Source organism: Rhinatrema bivittatum, chromosome 2, assembly GCF_901001135.1.
Source record: "Rhinatrema bivittatum chromosome 2, aRhiBiv1.1, whole genome shotgun sequence".
NCBI lineage: Eukaryota > Metazoa > Chordata > Amphibia > Gymnophiona > Rhinatrematidae > Rhinatrema > Rhinatrema bivittatum.
In genome coordinates this window covers 486,440,324-486,468,154 of record NC_042616.1, presented here as the reverse complement: position 1 = coordinate 486,468,154, position 27,831 = coordinate 486,440,324, and the positions used below count along the sequence as shown (strand labels likewise).

Sequence of the window (27,831 nt, the reverse complement as noted above, 5' to 3'; positions counted from 1 at the left end):
ATTTGATGACCCTTGGAGTGAGGAAACTCACTCAAAGATGAGATTTGTGCAATGTTCTCTCAACCTAGCTTGATGTTACCCAGGTAGAGTGTGGAGCGCACTGTTAACCCGTGTTTGGACGCGCGTTTGACGCACTAGCTTTACCCCTTATTCAGTAAGGGGTAATAGCGTGTCGAAAATGCGCATCCAACCCCCCCGAAACTAATAGCACCCGCAACATGCATGTTGATGGCCCTATTAGTTATTCCCGCGCGATTCAGTAAGTAAAATGTGCAGCCAAGCCGTACATTTTACTTTCAGAAATTAGCGCCTATCCAAAAGGTAGGCGTTTATTTCTGCCGGCACTGAGAAAGTGCACAGAGAAGCAGTAAAAATTGCTTTTCTGTACACTCTCCGACTTAATATCATGGCAATATTAAGTCGTAGGTCCCAAAAGTTAAAAAGAATTTAAAAAAATTTATTTATTTATTTATTTTTTTTAAATCAGCCCACGGCTTGAGAACCGGATGCTCAATGTTGCCGGTGTCCGGTTTCCGAACCCGTGGCCATCAGGGAGTTTGAGAACAGACACTAGCAAAATTGAGCGTTGGCTGTCAAACTCGCTGACAGCTGCCGCTCTTCTCAAAAAAAGAGGCGCTAGGGACGCGCTAGTGTCCCTAGCGCCTCTTTTTACCACGGGCCCTAATTTGAATATATTTTTTTTTACTGAATTGTGCGCAGAGGAGAGTGCCCGCTCTCCCGCAAATTTTACTGTATCAGTAAATCTAGGCTGCTGCTCCGGGAGCTCTGAAACAGGCATTTGAGAACACATCGCAAAATGCGATAAAGCCTTAACGCTACTGAAAAAGGTGTAGCTAAAATCAGCGTTAAAGCCATGTGATAGGTCTTCGCAAAACGGTAAACCCAGCCCACTCCTGCCCCCTCTTTTTCGGATTTGCATCCATATGTTATGGTGCACCATATGTTATGGTGCTATCGCATGCGTTAAAGGTGCTTAACGCATGCGAAAACGCCTTATAGCATTTTGATAAGTGACCCTATTAGATTGTAATCCCTCTGGGGATATGGAAATACCTACAGAACCTGAATGTAATCCACTTTGAAGTGCTGAAAAAAGTGCAAAAAAGTGGAATATAAATCTAAATAAAGAAATAAAAAATAAAGAAATCATTTCTCAAGTTACGGCTTTTATGGTAGCTGAAACCACTATTGGATCATGGCATTTTTTGTACAAGTCTCCAAGCATTAATATTTCCATCATTACATTATTGTAATGCTTTCTTTTATAAGAGTTTCTAGTAACTCACTCAAACCATTACAAATAATTCAAAATTCCGTCACACAAATTTTAATTGGAGTTAGTTTGCACACCCACATTACACCAATTCTGCAGTCCCTTCATGGGCTACCTTTATTCTGGTGCAGAAGTATAAGATTTCCTCTCTAGTTCACAGACTCCTGTACTATCCAGAAAACTACACAAACGAGAACTTAACTATAGGTTATCAACCTTCCTGCTGCCTAAGGTCAAACTCCATCTACTAAAGGTTTCTCATTTAGACAAGACACGTGATCACGCTCTCTCTGTAGCTTGTCCGTTGCTATGGAAATCATTTTCTGAAGACATTAGGCCGACAATAGATATGGCTGGGTTTAAGAAATTGATAACGTTTTTTTGTTTAAGGAGGCTTTCAGTACATATTCTTTATGACTGTTTTCTTCTGCTAAAGAATGACAGAAAATGATCTGCTTGAGTTGTAGAATTTGTTGCATGTGTCCAACTTCATTGCATGCTTGCACCTGTATCCCCAAAGTTTTGTTACTTAGTCCCCCTTTTTTGGTTTTATTTTGTTCATTAAACATTTTTATGAATGCATTATTTATAACCCGCTTTGTAGAAGCAGGATATAAATCTTTAAATAAATATAAATACAGCAAGAGACAGACCACACAATTACAGAGTCGCTGCCTCTTATTTTTTTGTATCATGCTCAGTGCCCACATTTTTTTTTAATGTAAAACTCATCCCTGATTTACATATGATTGCATTCTCTAACAATGGAAAATTTGAAAATTTGAATTACTTAGAATTCCTACAGGTGCGAACTTACTCCCCCCTCTTCCTCAGCTTGCTTGTGCCAATGGAGTGTTTCAGCTAACACAAAGTCTTGTAAGAGTCCATCTTCTTTTCCTTTCCTCTCCTACTGACTGTGCTACAAAGAGTTCAGATGAACCACATAAGCAGGTACAGCTTTGCGAGTCTAAAAACCATCAGTACTCTTAGTGATATAAATTTTGATTGGTGGTTTACAATAATCCTGTCAGTATTTTCCTTTGCATAAGTCTTGTTTTCTTGTATGGTGACTTGTGTCTGCAAGTTTGGTTTCACATGCTGCTTGTATCCAACAGTCATACTGGTATGACATATGTTTTGGGTTTGTGCACACACAGCAAGTCAGCCTTATATATATATATCTATCATGCTAAGTGCTCACACATTCGTCCTTTGTGCCTGTGTGTTGCTCCGTCATCTTTTCAGCTATGATTTGGGTGCAGCATGCTGTTGCATGCACGATGTATACAGAATGCATACGCTATATACGTGTGTGCAGAGTGAATGTCATTTGTCAACAGTCCCAGATAAATTGCTTGCTATTTTTTTTGGAAAAAATTTTTTTAATGTGAAGACGTGCATTTCCACAAACCAAAAGAGGTATACAAAAAAAAACAAAAACGATACCAACAAGGTAACAATCTATAGAGTGGTTATGCAAATCTTCTTTTAAACATCATCCACCCCTGTGTTCAAACTGAACTCCCCAAACCGATCACCAGTGTTATTGTCTTAAGCTCTTTTTTCTGCACTTTTCATTCCCCTTACTATGTAAAGGAGCAGATCCTTCCCATATGGGGGTGGGGAGGCCACAACCGGGGCAGTGCTCCACAACTAGATTCTGGGAGTGCGGCTCAGGGAGCTAGGGTGGAGGCTGGGAGTGGACAGGCTGTTGTAGGTGCTATTAATCCCTATAGCAGATATAACTTGTAATAAAGAGCAGCAAAGGGGCGGTGAAACACTTTTTGATATATCACACAAGAAGTCAGTATTCTTCTTCTCCTAAGTTTTTTATTTTGATCATAAGAAGTTTATAATTACTAATAAGTATTGTATAATATTCTGCTTCAGTTTTATGCTTTGCTTCCACTAGACAAACAGATGTTACGGGCTAACTATAAAATGCTGTATTATCAAAAAGAACTGGGCTGCAGGAACTCTATTTAGAATCAATTTAGATCACAATGGCAACCTAACTGGTTGCAGGCCCATTTGCATACAAAGCGAGGATGAATTTACATACAGAGCGAAAATGAATCTAAATACAGCCATTCAGATTAATTGTTTATAGCAGAAATCCAATCATATAAATTTTGACGATTATGAACTCTAGTTTAGGGGTGGAAAGAAACAAGAATAAAATCTAATATAACATCAGTGAAATCATTTGAGAGAGAGTTTTATACTGATGCTCTGTCTGCCACTCTTCTCCATAAGGCCTTATATTATTTTATAGCATTTAATAAATAAGCTTTTCTCCACAGGTGTTGGCTCTAAGTATCTATTTCAGTGAACTGCATCGTGGCAACCACTAATATAAGAGTGGGTTGGCCTGCCCACCAGCTTCTTCTTTTGGCAGTTTTTAAAGAGCCTTACTTCTCTCCTTGGTTTAGAGCTCTCCAGTGATTGCTGTTTATGGGGGATGAGCCAAGAAGGGAGCGGCAGGGAGACATCTGAGCACAGCTGGGCATTTCATAGTAACTCCAGTGCTCCTAGTGCATTTGAGGACTTACGGCCCCTCACTACAGGATTACTACCGCAGTGTTTCTCCTCACTCCTGTTTCCTCTGGGGGGGGGGGTAATCATGGAACCACTGCCACGGTGGGGTATCTTCAGTGGGAACTGTGGCAGCGGAACAAGTGGTAGGTGCTGGCGGCCAAAACCAGGTCTTTCTTGGCATGCAGCCAAGCGGGCAAAGCTCTCCTTTCATCTTTGGCTACAATACTCTCAACCCTGCTTCTGAGTCCAGCAGTCTCTTCCATCTGCTGCAGAACCAATCTGGATCCCGGCAGATCGGGCATGTGTGCGTCCTGATTGTGCAGCTTCCTGATGCGGACCCCCATCTCTCTCTGACCACATGAATGCCTGGATATTCGGGGAGGCGTGCTGGTTGGCAGGAGGGGTAGTTGAGGAGACAAGCCCGTGGCCGGCTGTGTCCAGGAAGCAGTCATGTAGCACAAATGCTGCAGCAGGAGCAGTAGCTAGGTCTGTTTTTAAAATTTTGAAATCCCCCTTTCACCCCCCTCTCTGGTTCAGCCCATTTTGGGGCCCTGCTTGATAATACAAGGGGGATACATGGGTCAAGGGGATACCGTGACCTTGTCCATTGACCTCAGGCATGTGGCTTCTGATGGGCACTGCCACCCACACCATCAACTTCCCTCTGGCGCCTGACCCTTACATTTTGGTCTTAAGTGAACAGGATGATGGGGAGGCAGGCAGCAGTGCTCGAGAGCTTGGAGTCTATCAGGTTAACCCACCCCCCCCCCCCCAAATAATACTCTCTCCCTCCACCAGCCACAAGGCAGGTGCAATTCCTCCTATCCTTGATTCCCTCCATCTCCATCAGAGGCATGTTTGAGGCTTTGTGGAAGCAGTGATGATCCTCTCGCTGTTTGTTTTTGTGCCAGGTGAGAGAGTTGGTAAAACAGCTTCAGTATAGGGATCCTGGGTTTCTTGGTCAGTTAGGCCCCATGTGTGCTCCTGCTACTCACTGCTGGGCAGGGGACTAATGGAGCGGCTGCACGGTTAGGTAGACCTTATTTTCTTTGTGCGGGCCAAATTCAGCACATCAGGGCGATTAAGTATTTTAAACTCTATGTATGGGCTTTCAGTGTCTAAGGCAATTTACATACTGGTGGGTACTGAGTTGCAGGGGGTGGGCCCATGCAGTTGGAACAGTGGCAGCCATAATTGTGTGGGCCATTGGCATAGCATCTGTGGCAGCCAAATCAGGAGGGCAGTACACTTGGAGTGCGCTCATTTGCAGCTGTACAATAAAAGTGAGAATAATAATAATAATAATAAATAGCATTTACAAATTGCTGGTTGTGTTGCAAACTGGACAAGTTCCTGAAGGAAAAGTCCATAAATAGCAGCCAGGTGGACTTAGGGAAGCCAGCACTTATACGTGGGGATATTATACAAGAAACAGATCAACTATTGCAGACAGCATGCTTTGATTGATGGATATTAGTCTGATCCAGCATGACACTTCTTATGCTTCTGTGCAGGCCTTGTCTGACAGCAAAGGTAAAACCTTGTGTGTAAAAAGTGGCCATCATGCCTGTAGCTGGTTATGGTAAGAATAGCTCGTTTCTGTCCCATGTAGAGTAGCTTGGATCTACTCATATTGTCCAAAAACAAAAAAAAAATAAAACTAAAACAGGTGTGTTTGGCATGTTAACTTCTTATATGTTCTGCTCTTCTTGGCCTAACAATTATTGTATCACCCAATGAGTTTCATAGAGTGCCTTTATATCCAAATTCAAGTATTTTTTCATGTAGTGCCCCTGGGCCAGGGATAAAAAAAAATCAGAGACTGTTCCTTGTAAACGATGGTATGAATCTATTTTAGATTATTAGGTAGTTAGGAGTAAGTAAGATAATTGTGATCTTTATAGCATATTAGCACCTTGATCATAATGCTATCTACATTCTCGTCCTTTCCTGCCAATTCTGCAAGTTTCCTGGTTTCCTTTGATATTCACAAAGTGCCACACAAGAAAAAAAAATAAAAAAAACACACCCCTTTGCATAGCCTCACTTGACTCCATCCATCAACAAGGCAATTAAAAAAAAAAAAAAAAGTATCCTCCTTTGGCTCAGCTTGCTGTTCTGCTATATCATATGGATTTCTCATCTGGATCTCTGCAGTTTGGATGTGGTTGGTACCAGAGACAATATCTGCTTGTTCCATGGGCTTCCCCTGTAGTTATGTTGATCAGTATAGTCACAGATATGAGAGTGCTTGACTATCACCTGGTCTATCCTGGAAATTGGGATCCTGAACCCCCCACCCTATTCGCCATATTCTTACAGCATTTCCTGCTATCTAAAAGCGCTCCTATTTAGGACACTTGCAGGCTTGGCAGCCTAATGCCTTTCAGTTTTTGCAGTGCTGTCACCTTGATTTCCCTTGTTGACAGCAGGTTCTGCAGATAGTTGGAAGCCACAGAAGTTGGGCATCTCCTTACCATCTCTATCAGAGACCATCCCCATCAGTGTACAGCACTTTCTCTCGGCTACACTAAAGGCATACACAGCACTGTGATTTCGGCTACAAAATGTGATTTGATGTGAGATACCCTTGTCACCCAAAATGGGTTCCAGTTGGCTCTAGTCACGTACTGCCATGTACTCCTTGCATATCTCCAGTGTTTCAATTTCATTTCTCAAATGGTAAGTCTTTGCATACTTTGAGTAACCATGATTGGAGGTCGGGAAGTATCCGTGCTTGTGCCATCCAGCCTGACTGCACAAGTTTATCAGCATTTCCAAGCATAGTTATAATTTTAAATCCTCTATGATGTTTTCTTCACCAAATTATTGCAATCAAGCAGCTGTTCTCTCCTACAGCTTGCCTGAGGTAACTGTGCATGTGTCATTTTGCCTTTCAGACAATACACTTCCAGTGTCTCAGTTCATTGTTATATCTTAAAATCCAAGATCTATTTATTTTTGTTGGTTGTCTTTTTAATCACATCTGAGTGTCTGTTCCCTAGGCACCCATGCCACATGGGAGCCAAATTTTTTCAAACAATTCAGGTGCTAAATTCAATGTAAATTGCCCTCTGTGGATTCAGTAAAGAAGTTTGCTCAAGTACCCGTAGACCTGGCACCTATGCCATGCATACATGTTTTTTCAGTTCTTTCCACTCTGCTCATTTCTGTTTTTATGTGGGCCTTGCAGCCAAATACAACTAGTTTGCTTACCATGAACAGTATTTGCCATAGATAAAAGGATGAATTAGCCATTAAATGTGGGGGTGATGTCATCCAGCAGCACTGAATGGACCTCTCTCTCAGCTCAGTAGAGCTTTTGCTTTACTGAGAATGTACAGGAACTCCTGCCTAAGAGTTGCCTAGTAAACCACCTTAAATCAATTTCAGAGCTAGATCTAGCTAGGTAGTCAACTCTCCAGGGAAGCAAGCAGGTACTCCATGGCTAATCTATCCTATCTATGGAAGCAAATATGCTTTTTCCATCAATAAGCAGGCTGAATTAGTCATTACATATGGGAAGCCTCAAGCTGAGGGGTGCAGTGGAGCATTAACTGAAAAAAGCAACACAAACCCCATCACAGAGAGAAGACTAGTAGGATTACAGAGAATGCAAAATTGCTTGTCTAAAATCTCTGCCCATCATTGACAGGTTGACCAGACAGTAGTGGATGAAATGAGGTGAAGAAAACTACGAAGATACAACTTTGCAGAGGTTCAGAAGCAGATTTGCTTGCAGATGAGCTATTGCTGCAGTTATAGTTTTACCTTGGTGAGCTGCCATCATGCTTGGTATTCACTGGCCTGCTAAAAGATAGCAACGAGTAATAAAATCCCATATTTAGTTGGGCAATATGCATGTAGACATTGCTTTTTTTCAAACTGGTAGGAACATAAGAGATGAATAGTTGAGAAGACTGGCAAATTGGCTGTTTTCTTTTACATTGTTTCAAAGTCCAAAGGGTGCATGGCTTACTTACTTATGCATGCACAAGGTGGGCAGGAAGGGGTTCACGTTGTACATGCATATATAGCCTCGGATATACAGGAGGTATCATGATGGCGAGCATAACACATCACTGTTGGAAGAAACTTGGGATGTATGCAAAGTACCACCCCTATCATGGAAGAAGTATATAAAAGGCAATTAATGAACTAAAGCCTAAAGCCCATTGCCTCTTCTGGCTGGTACTATTGCTACAAGGCATCTCTTTTCACATTAGAAACGTGAGAGAAACTTTCTATAATGGTTAAAATGATGTTTTTAACAGATGTGTCAAACCATATTTGGAGGTCACTGAACAGGTGAGAGTACAACTGAAGGTCCAATATTGCATAAGCATCTTATAAAATTAAGACAGTAACAGATGAATGGAGACAGTGTCACCTTTGATTTGAGGATGTGTAAGCAGCTACAGCATGAAGACATACTTTGACTGAGGAAGTTTATAAGGCCTGAAGCAATAACAGAAATCACTCGGTTCAGTAAGACTTTAATTCACCATCGAATGGATCCAAAATGTTGTGGGGAAATCTTTTCCACAAAAGACCATAAGTTCTTTCTGTTGGTGGCATTCTGGAAGATTCTATTATATCCTCACCTAATAGGGTGAGAACAGTTAGGCAACTACTGCTCAGTCATCTCATTTGTGTTATGACATATACTGAGTTTTCGGAGGGCATGCAGGTGGGTTGACCATAGATAGTCATCTCATAAGCCACAAGGTTGAAGGAGGGAAGGTTCAGATGAAACAGACTTCCCATTTATTGAGCTAGTTAGGACAAATCCAATCAGAGAGGGAACCACTGGTCAACCATACCAGATATGTGACTGCAACATGTATGGGTTACACCTGACTATACACAAAAAGGAAATGTCACATCAAAAAATCTTGTATTGGATTACCGCTTCCCAAAATATAAATATTTTAAGTATATAGCCGCATCATCAAGCCTGACAGCGTGTTCTCTGTAACTTCAAAAAGAGAGCCGCCCAGACCTCTAATCATCTGCGGCAATCATTTGTATTCTTTTTTGCTTTTTCAATTTTATATTTGTGTTCAATCTTCAATTCAATGGCACTACCGTTCTCAAGGTTGTTGTGATTTACACAAAGCTCAACATACGGCTGAAGTTTTGCAGCTGCTTCATCAGGAGCTGTAGTGCAAGCGCAGAATTCTTATCAGAAATATGATCAATCTTTCTCTGTCAGATTCCTGTATTAAAACAATTTTTTATATTTTTAGCAACTTAAGATATATAAATAGATGTTTTTATCACTTATCTGGGATCGGCAAACAGTCAAACCTTAGAGCTGGACGAACACCGTCTCACAACATCTTTAGACAAGAGGAACAGAGACCATCTTTGCGTCAGATGCGAGCTTATAAACAGCTGTCATCCAATCCAGACTTCACACGTCATTGCCGAGTGTGACGTCAGTATCAAGTTTTCTTTCACAAAAAGACATTAAGTTCTAATTCAGCATTCAACCCCCTGGGATGAAGGGTATCTAAAAAATGTATCCATCTTTGTTCAGCTCTCAAAAGTTTCTTATTCATATCACCCCCACGCCAATGAGGCATGATTTGCTCTAATACACAGATCCGCAGTTCTTCAAAGCTATGACCTTTTTCAAGACAATGAGACACTATAGGTGCAGTCAAACGTTGTGTGACTAAACTTGAACGATGTTCAATAATTCGAGTCCGAAGTTGTCTTGTGGTTTTACCAACATATGTCATCTTACACGGGCACTGAATAATGTAGATGACACCCGCTGACTTGCATGTCGTATTTTGCCTCAATTGAACTGTAATAGATGGATTATCAAACTGGATGTATGTAGTCACAAGCATGTTTATACATACAGAGCAAGTTCCACAGGTTGTGTGAACCAACATTTTGTTTAGGTTCAAAGATCGTCGATTCAGAATGTACAAGTTGATCTTTCAAATTGGAGCCTCTCATGTATGTAAATTTGGGTCGCGATTCAAATTCACCATAATGTTGTAATATTTGCCAATTTTGATGAATAAGTTGTTTGAGTGTGGATGCCATGGGACAGAAGGGCACTACACATGTAATCAATTCTTCTGTTGGTTTTTCTTTCGGTAGAAATAACCAATCTCTGTTAGTGTACTTGGCTCAAAGAAAAGCCCACCTCACACATCTTCTAGGATAGCCCCTCTTCACAAAACGGTCACTTAGAATCTTAGCTTGATTTGTAAAATCATCTTGAGAGGAGCAAAGACGACGGAGTCTGAAGAATTGTCCCATGGGTAAATTTTCTTTTAAACTCTGGGGATGAGCACTACTAAAGTGCAAAAAAGTATTGCTACTTACTGGTTTACGATAGACTGAGGTTTTAAAGCCCATCGGTATCTTTATAATGGTAATGTCCAAGAAAGTAATTATATTTGTCTGAAAGGAAGCTGTAAAATGGAGGCTGGTGTTACATGAATTTAACCAAATCAGGAATTCATCAAATAACGCTTTGGTCCCATGCCATAAAATCAGGACTGCTGCAGCACACTGTCCCGATGATTTCAATGTGTTATCCACTATGACACCTAGATCTCTTTCTTGGGTTGTAGCACTTAATATGGAACCCAACATTGTGTAATTATAGCATGGGTTATTTTTCCCTATATGCATCACCTTGCACTTATCCACATTAAATTTCATCTGCCATTTGGATGCCCAATTTTCCAGTCTCACAAGGTCTTCCTGCAATTTATCACAATCTGCTTGTGATTTAACTACTCTGAACAATTTTGTGTCATCTGCAAATTTGATTATCTCACTCGTCATATTTCTTTCCAGATCATTTATAAATATATTAAAAAGTAAGGGTCCCAATACAGATCCCTGAGGCACTCCACTGTCCATTCCGTTCCACTGAGAAAATTGCCCATTGAATCCTACTCTCTGTTTCCTGTCTTTAGCCAGTTTGCAATCCACGAAAGGACATCGCCACCTATCCCATGACTTTTTACTTGTCCTAGAAGCCTCTCATGAGGAATTTTGTCAAACGCCTTCTGAAAATCCAAGTATACTAAATCTACTGGTTCACCTTTATCCACATGTTTATTAACTCATTCAAAAAAGTGAAGCAGATTTGTGAGGCAAGACTTGCCCTGGGTAAAGCCATGCTGACTTTGTTCCATTAAACCATGTCTTTCTATATGTTCTGTGATTTTGATGTTTAGAACACTTTCCACTATTTTTCCTGGCACTGAAGTCAGGCTAACCGGTCTGTAGTTTCCCGGATCGCCCCTGGAGCCCTTCAGGTACAATGGATGATTTTAATGATAAGTTACAAATTTTTACTAATAGGTCTGAAATTTCATTTTTTAGTTCCTTCAGAACTCTGGAGTGTATACCATCCGGTCCAGGTGATTTACTACTCTTCAGTTTGTCAATCAGGCCCTACCACATCTTCTAGGTTCACCGTGATTTGATTCAGTCCATCTGAATCATTACCCAAAAAAACCTTCTCCATTACGGGTACCTCCCCAACATCCTCTTCAGTAAACACCGAAGTAAAGAAATCATTTAATCTTTCCGCGATGGCCTTATCTTCTCTAAGTGCCCTTTTAACCCCTCAATCATCTAACGGTCCAACTGACTCCCTCACAGGCTTTCTGCTTTGGATATATTTTTAAAAGTTTTTACTGTGAGTTTTTGCCTCTACAGCCAACTTCTTTTCATGTTTAGGTTATTTAAATCGTTTGGTTTCGAGGACATTTTTATAAAGTATGTGAGGGTGTTATATGGTAACCAGCATTCAAGGATCTTAGTCAACGGCATTCTCTCTGATAATTTTTCATTGAACAGAGGTACTAGACAAGGATGCCCTTTATCACCTTTGCTCTTTATCTTAATGTTAGAGCCACTCTTGCTTGCAATTTGGCAAAATGTTAGCATCTCTGGAATCTCTGTAGGAAACTGAAATTACAAAATAGCTACTTATGCTGATGACTTGTATTATTCTTATCGTACCCTGAGCTTAACTTAAATGATCTCTTGATCTTAATGGAAGAATATTCAACCTTTTTTTGTTTTAAGGTTAATTTGAACAAAACTGATCTAATGCCACTTAATATTCAATATACTCAATCTTCACTACCCATCTCTACAATTAAGTGGTCTCCCTGAGGTTTTAAATATTTGAGGATTACTTTTATTCCTGATGAAGAGGTTAACGATGGACTCTCTAATGTCTTATATTACAAATTTATTAGAGACAATGATATGTCGGTAGTCCCCACAATATTTACCCTGGTGGGGGAGATTAGAAGCTATAAAAATGGTACTAGCTCCGCAAATTAACTATATCTTGAGTATGTCTCCTCTTTTCCCCAAATCCTTTTATAGCAGAATTGATAGATTAATAACTTTATTTCTGTGGGAAAATACACCTTCACGTATAGCATCTCACAAGCTGAAGATCCCCAAAGATCAGGGTAGGGTAGGTTTCCCTGATTTTTTAAACTACCATTATGCTCTTAAATGTTGAAGATTTCTACTACATACCAAATTGCTCACGCTAGAAAGAGATATGGTAGCCCCCTTACCACTGTGTTTGTTGCCTGGCATGATAACACCAAAGATTGTGAGCAAATTCCCAATCTTGTCTGCCACACACCAAGCCCTATGTGCCCTAGATAAATTATTACAAAACAAATGGAATTTCAATGGGTATTCTCCATTATGATATAATCCAAAGTTGAAAATTAATAAAAAAATAATTAATTGGTCAAGCTAGCAAATCAAGGGGATATGGTTTCTTAGCTAATTAATAAATAAATAATGAACATGTGATCCCCTTTGATGATCTAGTTCAATCTTATCAAATACCTTGATCACAACACTATAAATGGCTTCAGCTATGCCACAGTATAAAGCAATCAGTTCCTTCCTTAAATATGTTGTCTAATGGCCCTGAACTCTATCTTTTATGTCTTAAATTTATTCTCAAGGGCACAAGGTCTCTTTATTTTAATTTGTGCCTGCTCTATCATTGTTCTAACTCTGGAATTGATTCGGGAAAGTGATTTAACAATTGCACATGGAAGCTTGAATTGGAATGTTTTATGGGGAAAAATCTTTAAAACATCATTGTCAGCTAGTCTTACCCAGATCCTATATTTTATATTACATCGGGTGGCATGGACATCGATGAAGCTGCATAGAGCTGGGTTGCATGCCTCAGGTGTATGCTGGCATTGCAATCAAACTGATGGCATGCTACAGCATATGTTATTTAGCTGTATTAAAATTCAACCATTCTAGATACACGTTTGGGAAAACATTACTAAAATGCTTCCTCTTCAATAACCTATAACTTACAAAATAGTTATTTTGAGGTCTCGTGCCTTTGCTAATAATTTGTCTACACAAAGACAATTATTGGATATTTTATTAGCCCAGGCTTTACAAATGATCCTCGGAAATTGGAAAAATAGTAGACTACTCAATTATACATTTTGGTGGAATACAATTTGTATGGTTTACAAATATAAATTTGCCACAGCATTTAAATCTTTCCAAAACAAATCAAAAACACCGATTTGTTTTGGAAAGAGACCATACTGTCTGTGCATAATTCAGGATCTGGAGCACTACGATCGGTATCGCTCATAGTTCATATACACAAATTGATGAAGATATAGAGTCTATAGATGCAAATACCCCTGATGCAGCCCTACTGAAGGAGGGCGAAACTCGGCTAGAGTCGGGCTCATTTGCACATATTTTGTCTCTACATAATAAACACAGATTGGACATTTGGCTGCTTATTGTGTTTTTCTGCTCCCATAGAATTTGTCAATGCATATCTGATTACTTGGATATTTGGGAAATGTAATAGAGCAAATATGTTCATTCCTGTGCATAAATTGATTGTTATTTTTGTTTTCTTGTAATAATTTAGTACAATAAAAAGATTGAACTCAAAGTTTATGTATATATCTATGGTGCAACTGCATCTTGAGTATTGTGTGAAGTTCTGGCTGCCCCATCTCAAAAAAGACAGAGCGGAAATAGGTACAGGGGAAGGCAATAAAAATGATCAAGGGGATGGAATGGCTCTTCTATGAGAAAAGGCTATACAGGGTAGGGCTGTTCAGCCTGGACAAGAGATGACTGAGAAAAGATATGATAGAAGTCTATAAAATCATGAAGGGAACGGATCAATAAGGAATGGTCGTTTACCTTTCCCACTAATACTAGGACTAGGGAACACTCCATGACGCTAATAGGTAGCATTTTTTAACACAAATCAGAAGTATGTTTTCACGCAGCACACAATTAAATTGTGGAAGTTGTTGACAGAGGATGTGGTAAACACGGCAGAGCTGGGTTTAGAAAGTATTTAGACAAGTTCCTGGAGAGAAAGGCAATAAACCACTATTAGCCATACTTATCCCCTTGTTCTGAATGAGAAGGATTAGACCTATTCTTTGGGATCTTATTGGGTACTTGTGACCTGGATTGCCCAATGTCGGCAACAGGAAGCTGGGTTTAATGGATCTCTTGATTAACCTCGTATGGTATTTCTCATGTTTTTAGGTATAATTTTATGGCAGAATGTGTTTCACAGAAAAGTGCATGTGGATATGTGACAAAATGACGTGTGTGTTGAAGTGGATGTGCGAGTTAGAAGTGAATACGCAGGCATAGAGTTAACAGTGTAGAAAGTATACAGCAATTGGCAATGCTGCAATGTGTGATTGTAATGGAATCATGAAGGTGCTTGCAATAAAACCATGTGTGCTTGTACTGCATTGCATGGATGCATAAGATCCAGGGATTCCTCACTACGTAAGATCATGACGGCAATAACTTGTATGGATGCGCATAGTATGTGCATTGCTTGTGTACATAAAACAGAGAGAAAGTGAACATGAGGTAAGACAGGACACAATTTAATATGGAAGTAGGTGATGGTATTAGGCTGATGATAAAGGGATGCGCAGAATTAAGTGAGGGGCCAACTGGTTTTTAGAAGACAATGCTGCAATCTCTTAAGGAGAAGCAGCACTCTCTTTGGAAGCAACTGTGGCCATAAGAAACTGCAGCCAGTTAATTTGACAGAACAGAAGGTATTGTTCATATTTCCCTCTCACTATATAACAATACAATGGTACAGGTTACTTTAGTTCAGTTTTCTATCCTTGCACAGAGGATAATAATAATAAAAAAAAAATTACTCCTGAAGGAAGTAATGGGATCTACCAAGCCATGGCAGTAGTCTGGCCTGGAGAAACGTCAGCATGAGGCAGGAGTAAATATATTCACGTCTATGTATGTCAAGAGGCAATTAAAAGATATATACACAAATGGGTGAAGCCAAATAAATGCAGGGGGTGAATCATTCCCCAATGCGAATTTATCATTTATATGTTAGTTTCTAGACATTTCCATACTCACATTCATGCCTTTCACACTCTCCTCAACATCCATCTCCAGTTGTTGATAATAGAATGGCCTAAATTCCTGATCACATTCTGCAACAAAAGTGAAAAGATTAGCAGGGCCTGGAAGGCAGATTTGTCGTATTACTTTTGGCTGCATTTTTCATTATATTCCAATATTCTTTTCAGAAAAAAAAAGTCATAATACTTGCAAAATGATTAAAATAAAATAAACACAGCAAAAATACATAATGAAAGGGTTTGAAAATTTCTCCTGGACCTACTCACTAACTCCAAATAATTTATTTTGTGAGGAGTGGGAGGCAGACGTGCATGGTCAGGGCACAATCCCCTACCTCACACCAAGGTAGGGGATTGTGCTCTCTTCATCCTCTCCTCCACCCACCTGCTGCAGCCCACCTTCTCTCTTTCCAGGCAATAATGAGAGAGACAATGCCTGCTCCTCCCGGGGCCCTGATTGAGGATGAAGATGTTGCCGTCCCCCTCACCAAGCAGATTTTTCAAACCCTGATAATGAAGCAATTGAGTAAAAAAAATAAAAATTAATAAATTCACAAACACACATGGCCCAAAATAATCCTAACAAACATTTAAAGAAATAAAAAAAAATTTGCTTTTGATATTTTCAGAGGGTAATTTTCAATTGCGCTTAAGTCAGCCAACACACGTATAAGCATGTGTATACAAAGTTATGCCTGCATTTTATAAACCGTGGTGGAAGTCATATAATTTATAAAATACTGCATATCTCTGCCCAAAAACAGCATACATAGGTTTCACTATAAACACTCGGTTAATGCAGGGAGCCACATACTTTCTCTACCCTATTTTATAAAGTGCACACATACATTTTACATACAAAACAATTGGAATGTGTGAGCAAATTTAATGCAGTTTATGCGTGATGGCAGGTATCATGCTTGTACTCCACTTGTGAAAATAAATACTTGGACTTTTAATCAACAGTTTGATGATACCTCCACTACTTCACCCAGAACTCCCACCCAAAAAACAAGTGCAATGCAATTTCTGCAACTCAATTAGAAAGTGTAAATGCATGCATGTTTGGTAATACATGCACATATACTGCTTAAAAAATACTAACTTGTGTGTGAACTATCAAACCTACCCTTAAACATCCCTAAAACACCCCCTCTCCATTTAAATTTATGTACAACATTGCTAGTAATCGCATACTTTCAGCTTTCGTGAAATGCTACTCACACACATAACTTCCCATTTTATGAGCTGAATCCTTTTGAAAAATTACCCTCTGAAAGCCTTATGCTATATGACAGGGTTTGTTCACTGGCTGTCTCAATGCTGTGGCTTTACAGTAATCAGAGTAGAGCATGAAGGGTGCAACTAAACAGGTCCCAGTGGGTGGAAAGACCTTATGACAATCACATCGTAAAGCCTAGCAGGACAGTTGGAGACTTGCTTCCTATCCCTTCAATCCCCACCATGCCAGTAGCTATTCCTCTCCCTCCCCCCACCCCTTGAAAAGCCATTTCATTGCTGTAACAGGCCCTGCTCAATCTAAAAAGACAGCTCTAACAGTAATTCCTAAGCTGCAGGGAGGACAATTTTCAAAGCCGTTTAGACATGTAAATAGTGATTTACAAGATCACGGGCAAGCCCAGACTACAGCAACAGGAGTCCGTCGCTTGACAAGATGAGGAGGGGAGATCAAAGCATTGCTCCCCAGGGTCCCCTCCCCCTCCTCCCACTGTTGCCGAATCCTCATTGGGGCAGGCCTTCCCGGTCTAGCCTCTCCCCCCATGGCCTCCCCCAATTGCTTCCTTGCTCCACCTGAGGCCCCAATAAGGGGCTGCTTCAGGCAGGTCTATCGCCAAAGGGCCATGCCACTTTGTTTGCAACTTCGAGAGCCAGTGATACCCTACCCAGCATCATCACGTCTCCCAACACTTCAGTCTGATTCCTTCACAAACTTTGAGTAGAACTTCCTTAATAATTTACTTTCAACAGGGTCTTCTCCTGATTCCATTTCCTCAACCTCACCTACCATTACACCCTTATTTTGTCCACTTCCCCTTATAACCTGATTCGGCCCAGTCTCATGCCTTCCTCCCAAGAAGCAGAGGAAGACTAATGTGTGATCAGTCTATTAAGAAAATCACCCCCAATCCATCTCTACTTCAGCCAAAGAGGTCCCACATTTCCTGACTCGAAAACCTGACCATCCCTAAAATATAACTTAGCTGGACCCCATTACTGGCGACATGGGGTAGGACATCACCCCCATGTAGCCAAACAACTTTGCCCCAGACACCTCCTCCAAGTCCCCCTGCAGCATGGAACATGTAGCAAGTTCACACAAACTGGACCTTCCACTTTACAACTTGGTCTCAATGCACAATCAGGAAGCAAGAAATTCCACCTTATTATTGACTTCATTAAAGAATTTAACCTCCACATTCTCTGTCTTACAAAAACTTGGATAGGAGAAGGTGACTGTGACCCTCGCCCAACTTTGTCCTCTTGACCACCTAATACACTGCACTCATGAACCCATGAGTCGTGGTAGGGAAGTTGCCATCATCTTTCACCATATCCTATCTCTCAGCAAATAGGCAAATCTGACTGCCTAGTTCTAAACTTCCAAGGCAACAAAGGACCAAAGATTGTCCTAATCTACCATCCTCCAACACTCAACCTGATTCTTTTTTCTTACTGATCAGAGTTCATCTGTGACTTGATCACCAGGTCCCATAAAACCCTAGTTCTTGGAGACTGCTGCCTCCAGGAACATTGGAACTACTAGGTGGACTAGGAGACCACCTAGAGCGCCATGAGTCTTGAGGCATTGACAGCATGGCTTCGCCTTCCAACCTACATGGCCTGGAATAGAAAGTGGTGTGCGCGCACAGGCAGAAGAATGAAAGGATATGCCATCATGGTGAGAAGCACTGGAAAGAATGGCGCATTTCCCGGGCCGTCACAGGAAGTGGCAAAATCGGCCCCAGCTTGTGCAGAGTTTGAACGCAGGAACAGCACCAAAAGAACGGAAACTTCAACCCATACCAGCTGCAAGAAGCAGAGCAGCATCAGACTCAAGAAATATGCAGAGTTCTGTCTGTCACAAGGGCTGAAAGAGAAAGCTGCCACTGTTCTTCCAATGGGGAGGGGGAGGAAGTTAGTGAGAATATCTGTGTCTATTTATGAGAGAGCGTTGTGTGTTTGTGTGTGTAAGAGCATGTCTATGTGAGCATGTGTCTGTGTGTTAGAGCATAGAGTCTGCAAGAGAAAATATCTGTGTCTGTGAGAGGATATGTACATGTGTGAGAGAAAGAGCAGTTTCTGTGATTGAGCACATGTGTATGCATGAGAGAGGAGGAAGATTTTGAGCAGCAACCCTTTTCCTCTCCTCATCTACAATAATGTCAGGGCATCTGGAAATTAAAAGATCCCAGGTATGGACAGCAGGGGATTTTTAATCATTTTTAAGTTTTAAATATTGGATGAGCTTTACATAAGAACATGCCATACTGGGTCAGACCAAGAGTCATCAAGCCCAGCATTCTGTTTCCAACAGTGGCCAATCCAGGCCATAAGAACCTGGCAAGTACCCAAAAACTAAGTCTATTTCATGTTATCGTTGCTAGTAATAGCAGTGGCTATTTTCTAAGTCAACTTAATTAAGAGCAGGTAATGGACTTCTCCTCCAAGAACTTATCCAATCCTTTTTTAAACACAGCTACACTAACTGCACTAACCACATCCTCTGGCAACAAACTCCAGAGCTTAATTGTGCGTTGAGTGAATCTGATTAGTTTTAAAATGTGCCACATGCTAACCTCATGGAGTGCCCCCTAGTCCTATTATCTGAAAGAGTAAATAACCGATTCACATTTATCCGTTCTAGATCTCTCATGATTTTAAACACCTCTATCATATCCCCTCTCAGCCGTCTCTTCTCCTCTTCTGAACTTATGCACATTAAATTTCGTCTGCCATTTGGATGCCCAATTTTCCAGTCTTCCTGCAATTTATCATAATCCACTTATGATTTAACTACTCTGAATAATTTTGTATCATCTGCAAATTTGATTACCTCACTCGTCTTATTCATTTCCAGATCATTTATAAATATATTGAAAAGTATGAGTCCCAATACAGATCCCTGAGGCACTCCACTGCCCATTTCCTTCCACTGAGAAAAATGTCCATTTAATCCTACTCGGTTTCCTGTCTTTTAGCCAATTTGTAATCAACGAAAGGACATCGCCACCTATCCCATGACTTTTTACTTTTCCTAGAAGCCTCTCATGTGGAACTTTGTGAAACGCCTTCTAAAAATCCAAATACACTACATCTACCGGTTCACCTTTATCTATATGTTTATTAACTCCTTCAAAAAAGTGAAGCAGATTTGTGAGGCAAGACTTGCTTTGGGTAAAGCCACACTGACTTTGTTCCACTAAACCATGTTTTTCTATATGTTCTGTGATTTTGATATTTAGAACACTTTCCACTATTTTTCCTGGCACTGAAGTCAGGCTAACTGGTCTGTAGTTTCCTGGATCACCCCTGGAGCCCTATTTAAATACCAAGGTTACATTAGCCACCCTCCCAGTCTTCAGGTACCATGGATGATTTTAATGATAGGTTACAAATTTTTTACTAATAGGTCTGAAATTTCATTTTGAATTCCTTCAGAACCCTGGGGTGTATACCATCCGGTCCAGGTGATTTACTACTCTTCAGTTTGTCAATCAGGCCTACCACATCTTCTAGGTTCACCGTGATTTGGTTCAGTCCATCTGAATCATTACCCATGAAAACCTTCTTTTTGCCTATATGGCCAACTTCTTTTCAAATTCTCTTAGCTTGTCTTATCAATGTCTTACATTTAACTTGCCAACGCTTATGCATTATCCTATTTTCTTCTGTTGGATCCTTCTTCCAATTTTTGAATGAAGATCTTTTGGCTAAAATATCTTTTCACCTCACCTTTTAATTATGCCGGTAATCATTTTGCCTTCCTTCCACCTTTCTTAATGTGTGGAATACATCTTGACTGTGCTTCTAGTGTGTATTTTTTTTTTTTTTTTAAACAATGACCATGCCTCTTGCCAACGTTTTACCTTTGTTGCTGCAGTCTAACTTCTTTTTATTCGCTACTGACTATGTGGTTCGTCTCCACTTACCGATGGAAGTCTGTTCTTGCCTCCAGTGGTGGTTATAGAAGCTCATTTGAGCAGGGGTATGTCCCTGACCCCGCCGAACTGGCTGGTTCTCATATCAGATGCGAGTCTCCAGGGCTGGGGAGCTCACTGTCAGGACCTGATGACCCAAGGACATTAGATGGAAGAAAAGGCCCTCTGGAACATCAATCACCTGGAAGCCAGGGCAGTCAAATTGGCGTGTTTGCTGGTTGCATCTCACAATGTGAAAGTTCCTTGATTCTTCAGTCGCAGAAGAGATCCATTGTCCTTGGGAATAGATACTCTCATCCAGATCTGTCCGGAAGACTAGTTGTAATATGTCTTCCTTCTGTGGCCCTTATTGGGCAGGGTCATTCACAGAATCGAACTCCACAGGGGACTAATCCTATTAGCCCAGACGTCTATGGTATGTGAACTTGGAGACTCCTAGTGGAGAACCCCCTGTGCCTCCCACTGCACAGGGTCTGCTGCAGCAGGGACCGGTCCTACACAAGGATCCGACTCAATTCTGTCTTACAGTCTGACCCTTGAAAGGGCTCACCTGATGAAGTGGGGATATTCTGTGGCAGTAATTGTCACCTTACTCCGCGCTTGGAAGTTCTCTACATCCCTAGCTTATGGATGGGGGTCTGGAGAATATTTGAGGCCTGGTGCGAAGAACGCAGTTGTTCCCCCCTCGGATGGTCAGAATCCCACTTATTCTGGAATTTTTGCAGGACAGCTTGAATAAAGGTTTGACCCTTAACTCCTTGAAAGTGCAGGTAGTGGCTCTCTCCTGTTTCAGGGGTGAGGTGAATGGGTACTCCCTACTGGCTCATCCTGACATGAACCATTTTCTGAAGGGAGTGAAGCACCTTCGATCTTCCCTTACAGAATCTTAATTTAGTACTGGATTTTTGGCAGGCCCTTCCTTTCAACTGCTGCGCAGTCTTTCCTTGTGTTTTTTGACTTTGAAAATTGTGCTCCTGGTGGCTATAGCCTCAGCACACTGCATCTCTGAACTGCAGGCATTGTCGTGCTGGGAGACATTCCTCCGGAGAATTCCAGGGGCGTTACACCTAAGTACGGTTCCATCCTTCTTGCCCAAGGTAGTATCTGAGTTTCATTTAAATCACTCCATTTTGTTGCCATCCCTAGATAAACTTAAGGATGCAGAGGAATATAGTCTACGCCGTCATTTGGATGTCAAGAGACTCCTAGTGCAGTATCTGGAAGTCTCAGAACCAGTCCGAAATACAGACTGCCTGTTTGTCCTTTACGGCGGAAGGAAACAGGGTAAACCAGTTTCGCAGGCTACCATAGCTCGCTGGATTAAGGAGATGGTCACGGGAGCCTGTGTGGAAGCTAGAAAGCCATTGCCATCTCAAGTTAGAGCTCATTGCACTAGGGCTCGAGTGGCAACGTGGTCCTCCTTACACACCTTCTCCAGGTTTTATCGCCTGGACGTGCAGGCCCGAGAGGATGCAGCCTTTACACGGGTGGTGTTGCTGAACCGCAGGCAGCCTCCCGCCCAGATTGGGAGTAGCTTTTGTACATCCCATTGGTCCTGAGGGGGGTGGAGCTAACTTCCTGGGCCAGAATGCCAGCTCCTTCTCTCTCCAATCCTCTTCTCTCCCACTAAATCACTGAGCATGCTCCAAGGGATTTTATACCCCACTGAAGACTCCCCCAAAAAGATGGGGTTACAGCCAGAGGAGGATTCTATTAAAAAATAAATAAAAAAAATCCTCTCCCACTGCCCAAGATAGAATATTGGGGGAAAATGATAGTGACAGGCAAAGCCAGGTCCCATTTACAAAGGTGCACAGATTAATATTTTTGCTGATTTGGCTCAGAATACCCTTCTAAAGTGGATAAAGGTTAAGCCTCTTACAACATGGCTGGCATCCCATGTGATTAAATATCACAGGGGTTTTTCCCTTCTCATTGAACTTCACAATGGAGGATAAAAATTATCTTGCTGATCCATCTGAATGTTTGGAAATTGTGGAACGTCTTGGGGATGGAAGGAATAAAAGAGAGCCTTGGCTAGCAGAAAATGACTACCTGGAGAAAGATCATGTGAAAAGAAGGAAGTCAAGCAATGGAGTCCAAGACCAAAGGTCCATCAAGCCCAGCATCCTGTTTCCAACAGAGGCCAAACCAGGCCACAAGAACCTGGCAATTACCCAAACACACTGTGTGTGCTTTACAAGTTGGGTTTGGACTAACTTGGTGGTGTTGGGGGTGGAGAGGGTTAACTGCTTTTTTTCCTCAAAGCTTCTAGAGTCATTTTGGCATTACATATTGTGAGGGACACTGCAGAATCAGCTCAGCATGTTTGACATACAGCACAGAGAAATCCATCCTTGAGTCTAGATTGTTTCGACTGGGACTGCTGGCAAGGATAGTGAGTAATCCTGTCCTGCACGTACACTTGTTGACATTGGGCTATAAAGGACGAACAGCTATGGCTGCAAAACGGGGAGAGCGAGAAACATACTTTCACTTTGCTGGTATGCAAAGTGCTGCGTGTCCTTTGTAGACGTACAAAGTGACAGGACCCCTTTTGCCTGTGGTGGGCTCTCTCTCAGTCAGGCTGATGAAAAGGGTGTTGTGAGTATTGACCAGAATATTGTGCACGGATACAGATGAATATGCTTAGCAATAATGCTTAAGAACTGTACATGCTTAGAACTGTATACTTTAGTACTTAGAGCTGTATATTTTAGTGCTTAAGAACTGTATATATTTTAGTGCTTAGAACTGTATACCTTTAATACTTAGAATTATTAAGATTGTATATCAATAAACATATTATTTTACTTTTACCTTATTCTCGCCTACCTGATTCCTTACACATATGAAACAAAGTATCTTGGGAAGAAGACATGTCAGTATTGTCCAGTCATCTATGTATCCTGATACTGATCTTCCACTCAAGAGAATTGTGATATTCATACATTATGACTGTTGGCTGAGTTATTATGAAAGAAATTGGAAAATAATTTGTGCTACACTCGATGTCAAGGGTCTTAATTCTCCAGGCAAACCCAGTCTACTGATCAAAGAAGTGGGTAAAGACAAAACTGATGTCATGTTCATACAAGAAACTCACTATAAAAAAAAAGTTTGAATTTTCTCTCCCTACTAAATATTTTGATGCCTTCTAGAGCATCTTATGCTAAAAGAAAAAAAGAAGGGCACTTTATTTTCATAAACGTTCCCTTTACATTGGAAAAGAATAAAAGGGATCTGGAAGGTAGATTCTTACTACTAAAGGGGCAGACAGACAACCAAACCCTGACTTTTGCCTCAATATATGCTCCAAATGTAGATCAAAGTTAATTTTTATGGCTGCTGCTAACTGAAAGTTCCCACTTTTTGTAGGGTAATTTACTTATTGTAGGAGATTAATTTTACAGTTAATCCAGATCTTGCTAAAGCTGGGAAGATTTGTGCTTCTATGCATACAGATGAGGATGTATATGAAAAGGTGTGGACTGACAAATCTGGAGATATGTTCATCCACTTGAGAGGGATTATGCATTTTACTCTTAATGCCCATAATGCATATTCTCATATTGGTATGCTGTTTGGTAGAAGAGACTGCATTACTGGAACTCCAAAGGCTGAGATAGGGGAGATCACTTGGTCAGACCATGGCCTAGTAGTGATTGAGTGTTATCTGAACTCCATTTCATGGGGACAAAACAGGTGATCTATTGACCCACTGTATTTCAGAGACTCAAAATTAGTGGACATTATCCAAAAAAAAGCTCTTAGATTTTTTTTCTTAATAAATCCCCTGAAGGGGCAAACTATGTTATATGGGATACTATGAAAGCAAGAATTAGGGGTAAATGAATTTCTATCCAAAGCTCACAAAGAAAACATGCCTCAAGGTTGAAAATGATGAGGAAACATTTGACAGAGCTGGAAAGTTAAAATTAAAAAAGTGGCCTTCTAGTAAGATAAGAAATATGCTTACTCAATTTAGGGAACATTATCATGTAGAGAAGGTGGTTTGATGAAGACAAAGCAGAGGTATAACATTGCAGGAAGCAAAGCTGATATATTATTAGAACATCAGTTGACAACGGAGCAGACCCAGCGATTCGTGAAATTTAAATCAAATACTGGCAGAATGTCTTCCAAAAATCAAGATATATGCAATTCAGTTGCCTTTTTTTTTTTTTTTTTTTTTATAAATAGTTATATACTTCACACATTGCTTTATTTATTTAAAAATTTTTCTATACCATCGTTAAGTTAAATATAATCACAACGGTTTACAGAAGGGCACGATAAAGAGAAATATGGGTGGTATAGATTACAAATTACTTGTGTGCCATCATAGTACGGTAACAATTTAAAATAATAAACTAGGTGTGTAAGTTAAACCTTTCCAGCAGACTGATTATTAAGCAGTAATCAGAGGTATAGAGGTCATCATGAGTTGTCTCAATGAAAAGGATAAGATTGTATTAGAAGCAAAAATTACTAGTAGAGACAATTAAGTCGTTGAGCTCAGGGAAAAGTCTAGGGAGGATTGCTTTGATACATCTTTTCACAAACATTTTGTATCTAATTTATCACCTAAACTCGCCAGCATATTTAATGAAATGCTTCTAGGGTCTATGAGATTAGATAACATTGTAGTGATTCCAAAACAAAGTAAAGATCCCATGATATGCAGCACTTATAGGCCCTTTTTTTTGCTTAACAATCGGGCTGATACAGTACAGTGCGCTCCAACGGCGCGCACTGTTAACCTTCTATTGGACGCGCATTTTCGACGCACTAGCATTACCCCTTATTCAGTAAGGGCCAAAAACACACATCTAACCCCCCGAACCTAATAGCGCCCGCAACATGCAAATGCATGTTGATGGCCCTATTAGGTATTCCTGCGCGATTCAGAAAACAAAATGTGCAGCCAAGCCGCACATTTTGCTTTCAGAAATTAGTGCCTACCCAAAGGTGGACGCTAATTTCTTAGGGCACCGGGAAAGTGCACAGAAAAGCAATAAAAACTGCTTTTCTGTGCACCCTCCAACTTAATATCATGGCAATATTAAGTCGGAGGTCCCGAAAGTTTTCAAAAGTAAAAAAATTTTGAAGTCAGCCCGCAGCTGTCGGGTCGAAAACCGGACACTCAATTTTGCTGGCTTCCGGTTTCCGAGCCCGTGGCTGTCAGCGGGCTCGAGAACAGACGCCGGCAAAATTCAGCGTCGGCTGTCAAACCCGCTGACAGCCGCCGCTCCGGTCCAAAAGGAGGCGCTAGGGACGCGCAAATGTCCCTAGCACCTCCTTTTGCCTGTTTTTACTGCCGGGCCTAATTTGAATAGTGAATCACGTGCACAGGAGTGGCCTGTGCGTTCGCCCACTCTTCCGTGGACTTTACTGTATCGGCCCGAAAATTAAGATATTAGCAAAGGAGTTAGTGAATGGGCTCAAGGATGTTTTGCCTCCCTTGATACTTCAAGGGATAAGACTGGATTCATAACCAATAGGCAAGGGGCAGATAACGTAAGAACTATTAACTTTATTCAAACAGCTAGTGATATCCCTGCCCTTGATGCAGAAAAAGCCTTTGATTGTGCTGAGAGGGTTACTTATTTCAGATCTTGACAAAGTTTAGGTTTGGAGATCATTGTGTAGCTTGGATTAAAGCAATGTATTTCTAGCCAAAAGCACAAGTGCAAATCAATTGGCACATCTCAGGAACTTTCCTATTGGGAAAAGTTATGAGACAAAGATTATGCATTTTTTCCCGATGCTTTCGGCTTTGGCCTTAGAATCCTTAGCTGCAAAGAGCTAACCCAGATATTAAGGAATTTCATATTGTTTTATTACACATTTGAGATTCAATCTCCTTACCAGCAATAATGTTCAATATTAAGACTTTCAGTAAATTCTTGGGTTATTAATTGTCTCTAAAACATTTTAGAATTAAAAATTAAGAGAATCCAAGGAGGAACTGCTTCAAAAATACACAGCTAAGTGGGCACAGAAATCTATTAGATATTTGGGTGTTCATACATAGAAATATAGAAATGACGGCAGAAGAAGAGCAAACGGTCCATCCAGTCTGCCCAGCAAGCTTTCACTTTTTTTCCCCCTACTTATCTTATTCTCTTGTCCCTTGTAAGTGACTTTTTGTTCTATTTCCCTTCCACCCCCGCCATCGATGTAGTTAGCAGTGCTGGGAGCTGCATCTAAGTGAAGTATCTAGCTAATTGTTTAGGGGTAGTAACCGCTGTCTTAGCAAGCTACTCCACACATGTTTATCCAGCCTGTGCAATTCAGTCCTTGTTGGCTGTTGTCCGATATAAATCATCTTTTCATCATTCCCCCTACCGTTGAAGCAGAGATCTTTTCATCATTCCCCCTGCCGTTGAAGCAGAGAACTATGCTGGATATCATTGAAAGTGAAGTATCAGGCTAATTTGGTTTGGGGTAATAACCGCTGCATCAAGCAAGCTACTCCCTTGCTTTTTTGTGGATGCAAATCCTTTTTTTCCCCCCATTTCCTCTTGTGGTTGAAGCATAGAGCAACGGAGTCGCATTAACCGTGTATATGTTTATTTAATTAGGCTATTAATCTCCAGGTAGTAGCAGTTATTCCCGCAAGCCGCCCCCATGCCTCTTCACTTCATTCACATCCTCTATACTTTATGGACCTCCAATAATTTAAGAAACTTATACTTTAATTTTCTCCCTCTTTTAAAAAAGCTTTAAGCCTTCATGACATGGTCTCCTCTATCCATCTCTTAGACTGGCAGAATAGCTTTAGTTAAAATGAATGTTTTGCCAAGAGTATTGTTTCTTCTGGAAAATCCCCAAATCTTTCTTCTCTTCACTGAATCTCATGATCACTAAATGTATTTGGAATTTCCCAAAAGTTGATGATGGCCTCAAAAGAAGAGGGTGGGGCTAGGTCTTCCAAACTTCCAGTTGCATCAGTATGCTACTTATTTGAAAAGCATACTTGGCATTTAAATCCAGATGATAAACATTGGATTAAATTGGAATTAGAATAGGTTATAAGTATAGGGGGGGGGGGGAGGTTATTTCCTTGGATAACAAAAAAAAACAAAAAAAAACCACTTTGTGAGCAGTTGGTCAAAACATCTTTCTTAGTGCTATCTTTATTACTTAGAACAAAGTCTTGGCCAAGAAGCAGCTTCTGTCACTTCCCTCTCCAATATCACCCTTATGGGATAACTCAGATTGCCCTAATCAATTTAGTAGACAGAGATTCTTTAAGTGGCAAAGTCTTGAATTTAGTAAAATTGGCCAGATGTTTGAGAATGGGGAAATGCTGAATTTAAGAGCGTCAAACCAGGGCCATAGCTACAGTATACGTATGAGTCAAAATCAG

At 40.7% G+C, this 27,831-nt stretch overlaps 1 protein-coding gene across 8 annotated transcripts in view; it reads right to left on the bottom strand.

Moving 5' to 3' along the window:
- RIPK1 (receptor interacting serine/threonine kinase 1) overlaps positions 1–27,831 on the bottom strand; it is a 210,465-nt gene that overhangs the window by 69,863 nt on the left and 112,771 nt on the right. For all 8 annotated transcript variants that reach the window (XM_029590539.1, XM_029590542.1, XM_029590543.1 and 5 more), the window contains one exon: positions 15,272–15,348. In XM_029590539.1, coding sequence (XP_029446399.1) covers positions 15,272–15,348 — 77 coding nt within the window. The remainder of the gene's footprint in view (positions 1–15,271; positions 15,349–27,831) is intronic.